The sequence below is a fragment of the Falco biarmicus genome, chromosome 11 (genome assembly GCF_023638135.1).
Source record: "Falco biarmicus isolate bFalBia1 chromosome 11, bFalBia1.pri, whole genome shotgun sequence".
In the NCBI taxonomy this organism is placed as follows: domain Eukaryota; kingdom Metazoa; phylum Chordata; class Aves; order Falconiformes; family Falconidae; genus Falco; species Falco biarmicus.
In genome coordinates this window covers 5,816,104-5,830,641 of record NC_079298.1, presented here as the reverse complement: position 1 = coordinate 5,830,641, position 14,538 = coordinate 5,816,104, and the positions used below count along the sequence as shown (strand labels likewise).

Sequence of the window (14,538 nt, the reverse complement as noted above, 5' to 3'; positions counted from 1 at the left end):
TCTCACAGCAACCTCACCCCAGTGCCTTACTGCTATTATAAAAGTCTTTATCGTGTGGAGATTTATGTATTTCTCTTGCTCTGAAAGATGATGAAGTTGGCAGTTTTGGGGATGCTGAAGAGCAGTTTCAGATGAGCTATGTGGTTCACAAAGATTAATCCACTCCTTTGGAAAATGTTCATCAGCCTGTAACGCTCTCTCAGTCTTAGAAGCCTGGTTTTAAATAATATAACAGATGGTTTGCTTGTAAAATCCTTGAAAGATAAATCCATTTGTTATCATGGACTTTTCTGTTTTATTTCAACCATGACCCAAGACTACCAGAAGGCCTAGGGCAGGGGGAGGAAAGCGATAAAAGGAGCAATGGCAGCTACAGGGTGTGAATCAAGACTTCAGTAAACTCTGGATTTGTCCACATTCCCTCATGCAGACACCAGATACTGTACCTCCTGTGCCAACTTCTACTTCCGTGGAATCTCTTTCCAAACTTCCAGCGCTGCTCACAATGTTCATTAAATGAATGGCCGTCCAGGCAAAAGGCATGCGATACTTGCCTAGTCTTTGGCAAAACTGCTCTGCTTGGCATTTCAGTTTTTCCAACTTTTCTTTATTCTATGAAGAAAATATTCAATCCAAGAGATTAAAAGGAGAGGAATAGGAACAAAAAGATTCTTTTAGCAGGATTGGTAAGTAACAATGGTATCTTTTCTAACCTGCAATGATTTTGTGCTTCAATAGCACCTTCTAGAGGAGGATCACTAAGCGCTAGGCAAACGGACTTCTGCTTCCCAGAACCTGCCATCAGGCCAACAGCACCAGACACAGGACAAGTGGACAGTCAGAGCGGCTGGCTTCATGCTGTTACCTCCTGAATAGTCTGTCAAAGCCCAGTGAGCTCATCTGCCCACTGCCCTTTCAAGAAAAGCTGAATTTTACTCTGTGAAGTCTGAAATGGCATTTCTTAATGTGATTTTACGCAACAGGTGCTCAGATCATCTGGAGTTGCATGGGAAACTGAGAACATTCCTCAAATAAGCAGTATCATACAAGTTTTGTTGAGGAAAAAGAGGAATATGGGAGGACTTTTCCATAATTCTGCATATTAAAGAGCCATTTTTTGCTCTATAAAGGTTGTTGCCTACAGGCCTCTAACAAGCCCCCAGACAGAGGGCTGGATAACAACAGAGCACGCTGTTTCTCACATTCTTCTAGTTCAGGACATGCTTATGCACTTTGCCTGGAAGATCTTCAAAAATCACCTTTTCACTTACATTCCCAAGCATCCTGCAAATCCAATTCAAAAACTTTACTTAGCCACATGTCAACTTATTGTTCACAGGAAATGTAGTTTTTTACTTTTGTTATCTATATACCTGAGGTGAAAAATACCCATTTTTTCATATTGTGGTGCAGTGATATAAAGACAGAGGTAGACAAAAAATGTTAACTTCTTTAGCTAAAAATGTATTTGAATTTTAGGAAGCCAGAACTTTGTTAGAGTTTGATTGAAACTAACAAATGAACATTCCATCTCCTTTGAAAAAAGCACAAGGGAAAGCCTCTGATCACAAGAAGGGCTGGCATCTCTGTTTCCGTCTTCATCCAGTCCTCACTATAACACTTTGATCTTCACTTCGCTCAACCCAACTGTACAAGAAACCATTTTTGAGATTCCTAAGCACCACTTCACATCTTATCTACCCAAGGTTTCCTTCCCAAGCTCACTTGCACATCTTACAAATTGGAGTTGTAAAACAGCATACTGAGCTCAAGTTAAGAGATTTCTCCTTCTGACTGCTAGTAACATCAGAGATTTGCTGTGCTGTAATCACTGTTGTATTGGAGAAAGCATTTCAGAAAAACAAATAGTAGCCTGTGGGTGAAAAGATCAAGGAAAGGCCATAGTCCAGGTGTCAGTGAATTCTGCAGGTGCCAGCAGCACTCCTGTTTGCTCCTGACTGTACCAAACCTGCAATTCCCACTCAGACTCCAATATACTGCAAAGAGCAACCAGCTACCAACGGCAGAGAATGAGATGGCATTCTTCCCTGTGTGGAAACCTCTGCTTTCAGGCCTGCAAGGAGACAGGCTGCATTTAAAAGGGATGGATTTAATGAGGGAAAGACAAAGAATCCGCCAAACTGGGGCAGGACAATGCTATCCACTGCACTTCACAATTCCCAGGACAATGCCCAAACTGTTAAAGACAGGAATTAAAGGAACACTGTTAATGAAAAACACAAACACTAAAGTATAAAAATCTAAAACTGCCCTTACTATATGTAAAAAAGACAGCTTTATCCTGCTGTTGAGTGTGGTCTTTCTTTACAATATTACAAAAAACAAAAATCAGCAGAAAAAAGCAGAAAAAACCAAACAGAAATACGCTGCAATTCAAAACCAGGCCTGAAGGAGAATCTCCTCTTAACTTACTTCATCCACTTTCCAACCCTTCTAGAGGAAGGTAGAGGTACTGTGATGGGGTTAAGCTGCAGAAGCAATGGAAAAGTTGAAATTTTACTGCATCAAAGGCTGCCTTCACTTGACCCAGCTGTACGCACACAGCTGATCCTCTGGGACAGGGAATCACAGATGACTGAGCTTGATGGTAACCACACATCTCCCCTGTCAGCTACAAAAACCGATGACCTTTAACTACTCTACCCCAACAAGGCATCAAGATTCAAGGGTCTTTGACTCCTTTTTGGCCTTTAGAATTTGACTGCCTTCTTAATTAAAAATGGATCCTTCTAACAACAGGAACAGTATCAGTGGCTGTTAAGTCCAAGGTAAAAGAAAATAATGTATGTTTAATTTGTTAATAACAAAATGCCTTCAATCACTTGTAGCGTGTTTAATCAAAACATCAAAAACATTCTTACCTTTGCTGCATCAGATTCTTTAAAAATCATATAAGGCTCTGCACACTCCCCAATATCTCCCTGCTGTAATACTTTTTCCAGCTGAGAAGGGAAAACGAACCGTTATAAGGACATGTATCCAACAAGGACTGTTAAATTAAACAAACACTAGGAAGCAAAAACTACTACAAAAGAGTTAAAGCTTGATTTCCCTTTGTGAGTCAGGGAACAAGCACTGCACTCAAGTTATTAGAACCGTTAAGTTCCCAGGTCTCCAGCTATAACTGAATCACAAGTGTAAAATATAGGTTCAAAGGGAACCACTTCATTTTGGTTTGATCTGTTCTAGAGCCACTTTCAGCTCATTTTTAAGGTCTTAAAGACAGCTTACACTGTCTTCAGCATCATCATTTTCAGAATTCCATTCTTATTTCTGTTCACCATACTAAGGGCCTACTGCAGCAGCACAAAACAGTGCATCAGATGTGCTCAGCTAAAACAAGCACTATTTTAAATCAGTGTGTTTGCAAATCAAATAAAGAAATAATCAAATAATTAAAGTTAGGCAAAGATTACATTTGCTTCTGAAGTCTGAGTAACACAAAACTGCTTAACACCCAGTTTCTGATAGAAATCTCTTCCCTGTCACATGCATGAAGACTGTTCCTCTCAGCAGAACCCTGACCCTCCCTCCCACGCCCACTACTTTGCACATGCTGTTACTAGATTAGAATATCTTTAAACTTCTCCCATGCTTATAAAGTGCCATTCATACTTCTCTATTAGAACTCCAGGAGGCTATCACAACCTAAGGAACAAAACCACATTCCATCAAATCTTGCACTCCCTGGTGAGTTTATGCTAGCAATAACAGCTGCCTGAAAAGTGGTTTCCCAGTGAGTAAGACCCATGTGAAAATTCACCCTATAAGGCATACTATGCATCTGTCTTATTTATCCCTGGCTATATCCTTTCCATCATCAAATAAAAAAAAAATCACCTAAGCCACCAGCTCCTCTTGGATCACTGGTTTTACAAGCACTAATGTGCAGTCACAAGCTCTTTCAGCCAGATCCCCATCTCATAAATATGGGGTTTTCTCTTCCTCATATCTTGTAAAAATCAGGAGAGTGAATATGTGGACACAGGCAGAACATGATTTTTAGAAGGAATTCAGAGAATCATACAAAAACCTGGAGATCAGAATATCCTCCAACACTACTGAAAGCCTTTCTGTCACCTGGGACTGTTCTGTTATGCCACAAAGGTTTAATTCATTTTCAAAAGCTTATTTCTCGTGTAAGAAGCAGTGGAAAAAGAACTTGCACAAACCTTAGTCAACAGTTCTCAAAACACAGCAGGCAATGTAACTGCTACCTGTAAACTGAAAGCACATCTCAAACATCCCTTTTTACAACAGGATGATTTTTATGCAGAGACCAGCCACAAAAACTGATTCAAATGACAATCTAAACTAGTAACATTTGTGCACTCATTGAATCAAATCAAGGAAGAGAAAATAACTTTTATCTTTGTATACTTTATTCCAGGAGTGACCAATGTGGCATTTTATTTCAGTTAAGGATCTCCCTCTCTTAGCAATTTCAATTCTTAAAGACAGTTGAAAATCTGGCTTAAGGGCATATATCATTTTTGAAATGAGATTCAGATCAATATATATTTTTAAATCACTCACTTATCTATCATTTTAAGGAGTCAGCACATTGTTTCATATGAAAACCAAGGTCAAGCCCCAGAAAGCTGCTCTATATCAAGCAAACCTTTGTGCTCTTTTCAGTTTTTCAGTAATACAGCAATGCATATCTCCACTGAACTGTTTCTGTTACAAGGGAACTTCGCGTACTAAGTAAGAATATCTGAAATGAAACAGAATTCTGTGGTGCTGGTGTTTATACTTTTGAGAAAAGAATTCTGCTCTCCAAATGTAAATAAGAAGTCAACTGCTCAGCCAAACTTGTTTATATTTTATTTTAAATACAAAACAAGAGACAATAATAAATTACATTTCTCTGGCATTTCTTACCTTTATTACCAGAAAGACATCTTGAGAGGGGTAAGTGATAGAAAAGATGGCAGATCTGGCCAGTGTGGATATAGCAGCAGGGGGGACATGTGGACGAAGCATTCCTTTCATTTGTTCAGAGTTTAAATCAAAGTAGAAATTTTCTGAAATCTAAGGAAGAATTTGGATAGCTTCAAGCATTAGTTATACTTCTCATTTTTGCTAAACTCTTAATAAACACAACAATTTCAAAACACAAGTAAAAAACTACCAACAGTGTCTCCTTTCAAACCACATATTAAAAAAAAGAAATAAAAAAAAAGGGCTGCCTCCTTAAGAAATCAAGGCAGGCCAGTGGGAAAGGAAATGGAGGAAACAATACACACTACCTATAAAATTTCCTCCAGCTCCTGTAAGGTATGTAGTTCCATCACAGTACTAGAAATTACAATTGCTATCTGAACTGAAAATATCAAAGTATCAAAATAGAAAATGATCTTTAAGATCATTCACAGGAAAAGAAAAAAAACAACACATCTTGAAAGACAGACAGTGAGCTTTCTATGCTGAAACTCCAAATTCTGGACTGTATCAAGGCTTCAAAGCCAAAATGAATGTGAGCTGGTTATCAACACCAGAGGTCAGTAAAGAACTGACTATGTTAGAAAAAAAAATGGAGTAATGGGATGATAAAATTGGCTTATGAAATGTGATTTAAATATTAAACAAAGTTCACATAATATTCCACATACTCTCATCTACATAACTTAAAACTCAATGCATTAAATTCAAGTCTTAAAGAGATAAATGTCAAAATGCATATTTTTAACATTTTTCTCTCTACTACTGCTACTATCTTGAATTAGGAAAACTAAGAGACTCTTCAAATATTAAATACAGAACATAAATAGGGGATTAAATATATTTTGCATTTCCTGTAACTTAGACCTTGAAAAGACTCCTGAGTTTTGTTTTGATTTTAGCAATTTTAGCACGGATGACTTTTTTGTGCATTATTAAAATATTACTTGGACACATACCATGCTGCATCACAAAAAAGAGATTAAGAAAGTCATAAAAACTTAATCTAAATAAAAGGTTTCAGTTACTTAAGTCCTCTCTGGGGAATAGACTTTTGAAAGCCAAGATCGGACCAGATATATATTCTGATTTCAGGCACTCACATATTAGATAATATTTTTAGAAAAGTGGTTATACTTCAACTGTTTTACTAAGCAGAAGAAGAACACCCAAGATGGTTCATGAAATGCCTTCATCATTCTTCCAATGACTGGTATGTCACTGTCTTCATAAAGGTTTGTTTCCAGAATTAATTACACCCTTTTTTTTTTTTTTTTTTAATACAGGTTTGGTAAGGCTTCAGTGGAAATGTCATCACTCAAGTAACCTACCTTTTTCTTTTCTTTAACATCATACAAGGCCAAACTTGCAAAAATGGGCTCAATTTCTATTTCAAATCTTGAAAGAAAGAAACACATAAAATCAGTTGACCTGCATTTTATAAGAAAGAATAACCTACCCTCTCCCCAAATCATTCCTGGGTGACAGCTGACCACTGTTAAGCTGAGATGTCAGTCAGGAACAGCTGAGTCAACCTAAGGGCTTGCCCCTGCTGAAAAGGGATCTTGCTCCCCAGTTTTGCCCTCACTGCTCTCCTGTCCTGCTTCCTCTGCATTGTCTCTGCTCACTTCCACCAGGACACGCGTTGGTGCTCCCTGGACCTTCTGAAAGTCATTTCAACTCATTGACCCAACAGAAAAGCTGGCATTAGGGTCACAGGACATAAAGCATACTTCCATAAATGCTTTTATCTTCTCCAAGTGTTGCTTGAAAGCTAAACAAAGCAACCTAATAGCTTCCTTAAAGGGAGAGAAAATATTAATTAGGACAGCCGGACCACTTAGCTCCTCTGATTACCTTGAGGAGTTGCTGATTTACTATGCTGACCTGTTGATAGGGCTAAAGAGTCAACTGCTCCTCCCAACATTACTGACCAGAAAGCTCCTTCCCTCGGGAGTTGGGAACAGCTATTTTTGCAATTTTCAACATTTAACTTTTGTCAGAAAACACCCATATCTCAAAAACTCTCTCAGAAAGGCGTCAGTTGTTCAGAATAACTGTTATCAAGTATTTATGCTAACTGGAACACTTCCAACAAAAACACTAACCTACCACAGAGAGCTAAACTTGTTGTTAAATCACCTGGGAAGTTAAAGAAATCAAAAAACATTCAAAATCTGTCCCTACACTTAAGTGAGCAGGGGCTGAAATGCCATTCTCCTCTCTGCACCTCCTCCCTGTGAAATTAACGCCCAGTCCACAGTGGGATCCACCCATGGCATCCAGTCCATGCACAGAGCTCTCAGCTTTTCAGCCTGGAACTCCTTCTGCCAACAGGGAGAACATGCAGGACTGCCTCATCAAACAAGTATTTTCTCTAGTTTTGCAACAAAGGTGAGATTAACCTGAAAATGACCCTGCTTAGGTCATCTTAGCCTTCTCCCTGGGGAAGAAACCATGTACTTCTCTCTGCCTCCAAGCACGATCCTGGATGCTTGCTATTACAACTGTTGAGTACGGTTTCAAAGATGACTGTGGTACACAAACAAGCATGTACTTGGGCAGATTGCTGTAAATTTACAGTCAGCAAGAGATGCTTAAATAGCAGAAATCATTAATTTCCAGCATCTAACTTATTTACACTAAAGACACCATCCTTTGGAGAGGAAGCTCCACTGCTACTGCATATTATGTTGTTCCAGTTCATAAAAGGCTGCAAAATCAGTTCATCTCTATGGCTATATTAGGTCCTGGAGTACTCTACGAGCAGGAGATATGTCCCACACATATATCTCAGTTATGAGCCACAATGTAGTCTAACTGGAGCTCTCTAATAAGAAGGGTTGACCTAACTGAGGACACAGAAGATGAATACAGCAGTGTGGAAAATCAGTTTTGTACTTTATTTCTCCAAGGGAATAACAGTAAAATTTTACCTTGTGTTATTAGAGAAGAGTTATAGGCAATGAACCAGCTGCAGGTAACCCTATATTCAGGAGCTCCACTTCATTAAACTTGTTTAACAGGTTTCTATTCCTCCAGTTAATGCTTGCTAAGTATATAAAGTCTTCACTCTTAAAGGGACACAGTCAAGGTTGTTGAGACTAAACTTCAGCAAATCTTTGGTTGTCTTACATTTGAAGGCTTAAGCATTCTTAATTGTTTTTTTCTTTTTTCCCCTCCTAAACATCCATGTTACAGAGCTGAACACCGATGACTGGCTAACTTCAGAGCCCTGAATGAGTCTAATAAAGCATGTGTGCTAGTAACACGGAACAGGTATAGCTACAGGCTGGCTGGAAAGCAACACAGAGAAAAGCCAAGGAAGGCAAACACTTTCCAACTCTGATGCACACTGCTGTATAACTTATCCTTTACAGAACTGACTTTTAAGCCTATGACCACACCAAACAATGTTACATCCCTTCAAGGGTAATAAACAAGGCAGCAGAGTTATTGCAGATGCACATGGATACAACAGCAGATTTAAATACTCAGTTTCTGTAATGCAGCCGTCTGTTGGAGTGATACTTACTTAAGGGACAAACACTTCACCAGGAGTCTTTGGCCAAAGTGTTCTTTGGGTACTTCAGGGACACTAAGTCGTTCTATAGGCTCCTCCTGAAATTAAGAGACACAACACTTGTACAAACCACTAATAGCATTATGAAGCAAAAAGAAGTATCACTTTTGTCTTCAAAGACACTAGCACCAACTTAATCCAAGGCTTGCCAGCATGTTGCGTACCACAGCAGCTATAAATATGCTAAATTAAATTCCTTTAATGTTTCTACATAATAGGGGATTGCGTAATCATAGAGGAAACCCAGTCTTCAGGAAGTAATATCTATGGCAAGACAATAAGCTAAAAACCACGTGACCCACAAAATAGCTAAGGTTCCCATGGATATTAAACATAGGTGATCTTAACTCCTTTAAATCCATGGCAGACTGACAATTTTCACATTCCTTAAATCCTTCACTTACTTAGGCTCAGCCATATGTATATAAAAATACCTCATCTGGTGCTGGATGTAGTGCAAAAAGCTCCTTATGCCTACTGGACTTCCTCTGATCTTCATTGTGGTGGTCAATCTCTTCATTTGGGGTTCGGTCCAGTAGGTTTGGGAGAAGAGCATCTGGAAGGGAGTTCTTCAGATCAAAAATACTGCATGCCCAGCTGCCCCGGGGAGTATCATCAATCGACATTGAACGTCGTTTAAGGTCATCCTGAGATTCAACAAATTAAAAGCAACTTATAATGGGAAAGGGACTGCACTTTAAAAATGCGATTATAAATTAGGTTTTATGTAGCAAGGTTTTAAAGGTACATTACTTGTTCATCCTGGTAACTGTTGCCATCTGGAGCTTCATCAGACTCAAAGATCTGTTTGGGGAGCCCCTTTTGCCTCTCCTTCTGTTTGTCTAAGGTGTTGGGATTAAATCCAGTTCCCAGTTTGTGGTATCTGAAAACCAAGTATTTTAAATACAATCTTAGCACGCTTTCTGACACCAAATCCAGAAGCAGAATTACAGAACAAACCCAGTATTATCAGCATGGGTCCACTGAAAGCATAAACTGCTCTCTGCAAACAATATTTCCAGTCACCCTCCACCATAGCTGGGTAACAATCCAACAACCAGTATTCCAGTACTACAATGTGACTCTGTTCGACTGTAAAGCAACCCTGGGTGATGTCAAAAGGAGGATTATCAATGGCCAATTAAGGTCATCATAAAATGTGCAATTGTGATGCCAAGCTTAAAACAGGTCAAGAACGTGAGGACTGAAGGCCAGTGGTTCTGCTGGAGCAAGAGCTGACTTGGAGTAGACAATATTAGTAACTTGAAAGCCAAAACAATGACTTCAGGTAAGACTGCATGAAGCGCCCAAGTCCTGAGCACCTCTGGAAAACACACAACTTTCCAACCCCAACAAAAATGAGCATCTTCTCATAGCATCTTTATAAGCAGAATCAGGTCCTTCAGAGCCTTCCAGGGTGTAAGAGTGCTTGCTAGTAAACAGTCTGTCTACTGTTGCTGACAAGATCAGATCTCTTTGACTAACAATTTTTTTGATACCAAATGGTACTATGTCTTTATTTACACACTCATATGGCCAGAGCCACAGCCTCCTTACAATACACACTCTAAGGCAGTCCCAAAGAAGTGCTGGGGTCACATCTCGAATTAATTGTTCTTATCACGCCCCATTACTAAAGTCACCACAGAAGGCTGCACAGACATGTGAAAACCACGGAGATGCTAGCAGGGAATAACGAAAGGGAGGAGAAAAAGGAGGATAGCATTTTCCTCACTAGATTATAATTCCTGGGAGCTGAACAACATGATCTGTATAATCCTCACCTGGAGGTCTGCATTTCAATCACAGCTCCACCAACAAGTGTAAAGTCACTCTAAATCTGACCTAACTTCAGAGGTGCTGGTAATTAATTGCCCTCCTCTGAAGGGGCAAGACAACTTTTGACTGTAGTTCAACAATCACTTACCATGCCTTCAACCCACTCAGGCAACTCTGATGTCTTTAGCTTCATGCCTTCCCTGACACAGAATGCAACCTGCAGCTGATCTGCACAGGACAAAAAGCTCTGGTGTCTCCAACTAAACCCCCTCAGTGAGGAATCACAGCCAGGTATTCCAGATACCAGTGAAAGTCACTGAGAAGCCAAGAGGTGTGCTGGCTGGGTGGGTCACATTGTTCAAGCCTACTACACATGCTAGACTCTGCCCACAAAGGCTGGGAGTTAATAAAGCATCTCTCTCTCTCATGTTTCTTTCTGGTTGGGGGGGGTTGGGTGTTTTTTTTTTTTTGGTATGAGATTACAAAACACATTTTTATTAGGTCATCTTAGCACTGCAAAGCATATCTTCAGCATCCCCTGAAGTGGTTCGCAGGACAACATTAAACCAGTGAATTGTAGCAACAGCCACAAGGGCAGAGCTGTAGCTGTAGTCAAGTCATTTGTAGGTGATGCACATCACATGGATCACTTACTCCTTGACAGTGGCTCTTGAAGTTATCAGGCTTTCAATCATCTGAGAGAGTGTATGTTCCAAGTAAAGCTCCTCAGAAACCTTCCCGCTAATTTGCATAAATTAATCAATGCATGTACGTTCTCTAAAATGTTCACTCATTAGGTAAGTGTTGTGATAGTTCAAATATTAACAATTACTTGTTTAAATTATGTACTTTCTCAAATTCTCTTAGGGACTAAATGAAAGCTGCAGAGGGCACCTTATCTATCAAGGGGTTGTAACTGCACATAAATATTATATAATTACAAAACTAATGCAACTGCTCTCTAAAAAGAGCTAAAAACATATGGAACAAAGAAAGAAACAAATGCTGAAAATAATTTTACTTGTTCGCATTCCCTAATTTCTCCACCATTCTAAAGCAGCAACTGTTGACTAAAATGGCCTAAATTTTCAAAAATGCCCCAAGGGGTTTTGACATCTGAGATCTGATTTTCAAAACACAAAGCATCATTTCAGCTAAAAACAAAGCATTGGTTCAGCTGAGCTAGGCAACCAAAAGCTGGGACACATGGAATCAGTAGCCAGGACGGTAATTTTTGAGCCTACTCATACCAGCTAGTCAACCTGCAAAAATACGAAATCAAGCTGACAAATACCACAGGGAACTCACTTTCTGTTCACAATCGCCCAGTCTTCTGTGTAACTTCTTACACAGTCCCTCACATGGGGGTCCATCTCACTGTTGAAAGAACAGAAACAAACACCTTCAAAACCACAGACACGATAACGACTTCTTAAACACACATACTTTCACTTCGGTTTATATTTACTCTTCCAGGCATCTGCAACCAAAAATTCCAGGCTTCAGCCTTGCAGATACTCAAATGCAGTACAATTAATTCCCTTGAGCCAGGTGTCACCCTGTCACGTCCTACCTCTCTTCAGGCACAGCCGACACAAGCGTTCGACATTCTCGGGGGGTGTACACAACCTCAATGTCATCGGAAGGAAACTCAAGCAAGTCTCTCAGGGGTCCAGACTCCACTGCAATTGGGTGTGTAATAAGGTAGTCCTCCAACTCAACCGGGTCCACTGCTTCTGTAAGCGGTACCTGGGGAAAAACAAGCGACAGAAAGGTCTTAAAACACGCTGAAAGAAAAAAGAAAAAGCACAAGCACATGTTCTACTTTGTTTTTTAAATCAGCTTTTCTGCCTTGTTGAGGAAACTTGAGCTAACATCAGATGATAATTAACCTTAGTGGTGTTAACCTTAGCTAATACACATCACAAAGCTATTTTTCAAGTCTTTATCTTTTATCTGATATGTCTCTGGATATTTCTGTGATGCATACTATCATCACCTAAAAATAAAAACAAACCCCAAATTAAAAAAAGAATTTTCATCTATTTTCAAGAAATTCATCAGCTTGCATCAAAAGAAAATTTTGTACTTTATTCCCCACGTGTATGACTTTGGATTTATTTTTACCGTGCTCTGATCACAAAGGAAACCTTCATCCTGATCCAGGATGCAAGAACTGTTTCAACTTCATGTGCGGCCCCCAAACAGAAATCCAGAGCAGGGGCTGATTTACCAGGAACTTAAGAAGCCACAGAACTCTAAAGACCAACATTATTTTGAATTAAACCACCTCTCTGGAGAGCACAACACAATGTTTGTCTACCACAGATACAAGTTTAACCACCCCTTCTCCCTGATATTAGGCCCTTCAGTGCAACGATGACCCTGCCTACTCCAGGAAGGTACACTGCTCCAAGTAAAATGGACACTTGACAAGCATCTTTACTGGGCACAAAGCTTGCACCCAAAGTGCAAGGAATGACTGAACAAACACACGTGCAGGAAACCAGCAGATTTCACTGGAAATACTGATCTCACCATACCAAAAAAAAAGTGAGCTTTTTCTAGCTACATGAAAAGAAATGATGCATAAACTGGATACATACTCACATTGCATAACTGCATTTCTGCATATGTATATTATATAAATACATATATATATTCTGAGATCATTATGCTCTGAGGCTGTACATAAACATAGACATTAAGAAAATGGAACACTAAAAACAAGTTTTGAGGAACCTGTCTCTACAGCAACTGACAGATTTCCTAGAATTCCCTGGCACACCCCAGCAAAGCTGAGTGCTTTAATATGAGTCACAAATACATGACAAAATTCAGCATTTTTTCTTTACTGCTTCCTCTCTCCTGTCATCCAGATTATTTCTGTGGGACAGGGAACTATCCTGTAACTTGTCTTCTGCTGGAAATACCTTTAAAAAGAATACTTAATAAATAAGTTCTAGACATGCTTCTCAAAAAATTTGCTATACCAATCCCAAATTCCAGTTTTAAAACTTCTATTGCCAAAAAATTCTGAAATGAATCAACTTTTTATTCAAGGAAAAAGACTTGGCTAATGCAGGGGGTATTGAAAGAATCTCTCCTACCACAGCCAACTTCAATGAATACTACAATTTTCTTGAAATACAGAAGGCAAATTCTTCACCAGAAAAATGGCGTGACTCCAATGAAGTCAGGTGAGTTGGACCAGATGTCTTTATGCCAGATAAGAATCTGGTCCACCAAAAAAATATGATGTCTAGGAACTCAGTATTTAGTTCTGCAATTTAGGTAAAAAATACAAAGTAATTTCTGTGTAAAGAAACACACCACCATCATCATCATCTATTTAATTCTGACCCTATAACCTTTCTTCCCCTTCTAATCCTGAACTCTTGAAATGAACTTAAAGTATGTGGTTTGGAGAACTTTTGAAAATGCAAACCAGATACTTTTAATTGTTTTCATCACTGCAACACTCACAACGAGCAGAACTTGTCATTGCTCTTTCCCACATTACAGTTAACATGTCATCACCTCACACTATCTGTTCCTTACATACAGATAGACCAGCTCCATTTGGCACTAGATAACTGACAAAACATACAGCACTGAAGTGTGACAGTTTATTATTGAGAAACTGCTAAAAGTGCATGTTTTTTCAGAAGAGCCGCTGCATGACACTACTGCTACTTCGCGTGCATAGAATCCTTTCTACCGATAAACCTCAAAACCAAAGAAGAGTAAGAAACTCTTTACAAATGAAGATAAAAATAACAAAAATCACTGGGCAAAAGCTGCAGAGGCACCGGGAAAAGACACTTCCCCAGCTCCTCTCACAACCAGTCCAGAGCCCTATCCATGCCGTGATGCAGCTCAGAGCTGGACGCTGAAAGCACCCTCACTGGAAGAAGGCCAGAGGGTTACGGCAGCCTGGGAGGGTGACTTAAAGCTGTTAACTGACCCTATTTTTTAAGCCTTAACATTTTAAGACTTACTTTTACTCCTCCTGCTGACCTCCCTTCCCCAGTGGCAGCTCCAAAGCTAAGGCAGCTTCCAGTGCACTTCTCAGCAAAACTGAGCTGACCATGCAAGTGTTGTGTCTCCATCTGCACAAACTCAATTACCTTCGCAGCTCCCCAGGATAACAAAGAGGAAACTTCTCATTCCCTCTGATTTTACTAATCCACTCATCCTGATAAACAGAA

The 14,538-nt window shown here is 39.5% G+C and overlaps 1 protein-coding gene across 8 annotated transcripts in view; it reads right to left on the bottom strand.

The window, feature by feature from the left end:
- Positions 1 to 14,538, bottom strand: part of DOCK7 (dedicator of cytokinesis 7) — a 107,041-nt gene that overhangs the window by 70,125 nt on the left and 22,378 nt on the right. For all 8 annotated transcript variants that reach the window (XR_008824620.1, XM_056355658.1, XM_056355659.1 and 5 more), the window contains exons 3-11: positions 11,901 to 12,076; positions 11,636 to 11,704; positions 9,302 to 9,431; positions 8,983 to 9,195; positions 8,501 to 8,586; positions 6,297 to 6,363; positions 4,906 to 5,055; positions 2,883 to 2,963; positions 447 to 612 (exon numbers count right to left, since the gene is read on the bottom strand). Coding sequence is in view for 7 of the 8 variants with exons in the window: in XM_056355658.1 (XP_056211633.1) it covers positions 447 to 612; positions 2,883 to 2,963; positions 4,906 to 5,055; positions 6,297 to 6,363; positions 8,501 to 8,586; positions 8,983 to 9,195; positions 9,302 to 9,431; positions 11,636 to 11,704; positions 11,901 to 12,076 (1,138 nt within the window). In the remaining variant the exon portion in view is untranslated. The remainder of the gene's footprint in view (positions 1 to 446; positions 613 to 2,882; positions 2,964 to 4,905; positions 5,056 to 6,296; positions 6,364 to 8,500; positions 8,587 to 8,982; positions 9,196 to 9,301; positions 9,432 to 11,635; positions 11,705 to 11,900; positions 12,077 to 14,538) is intronic.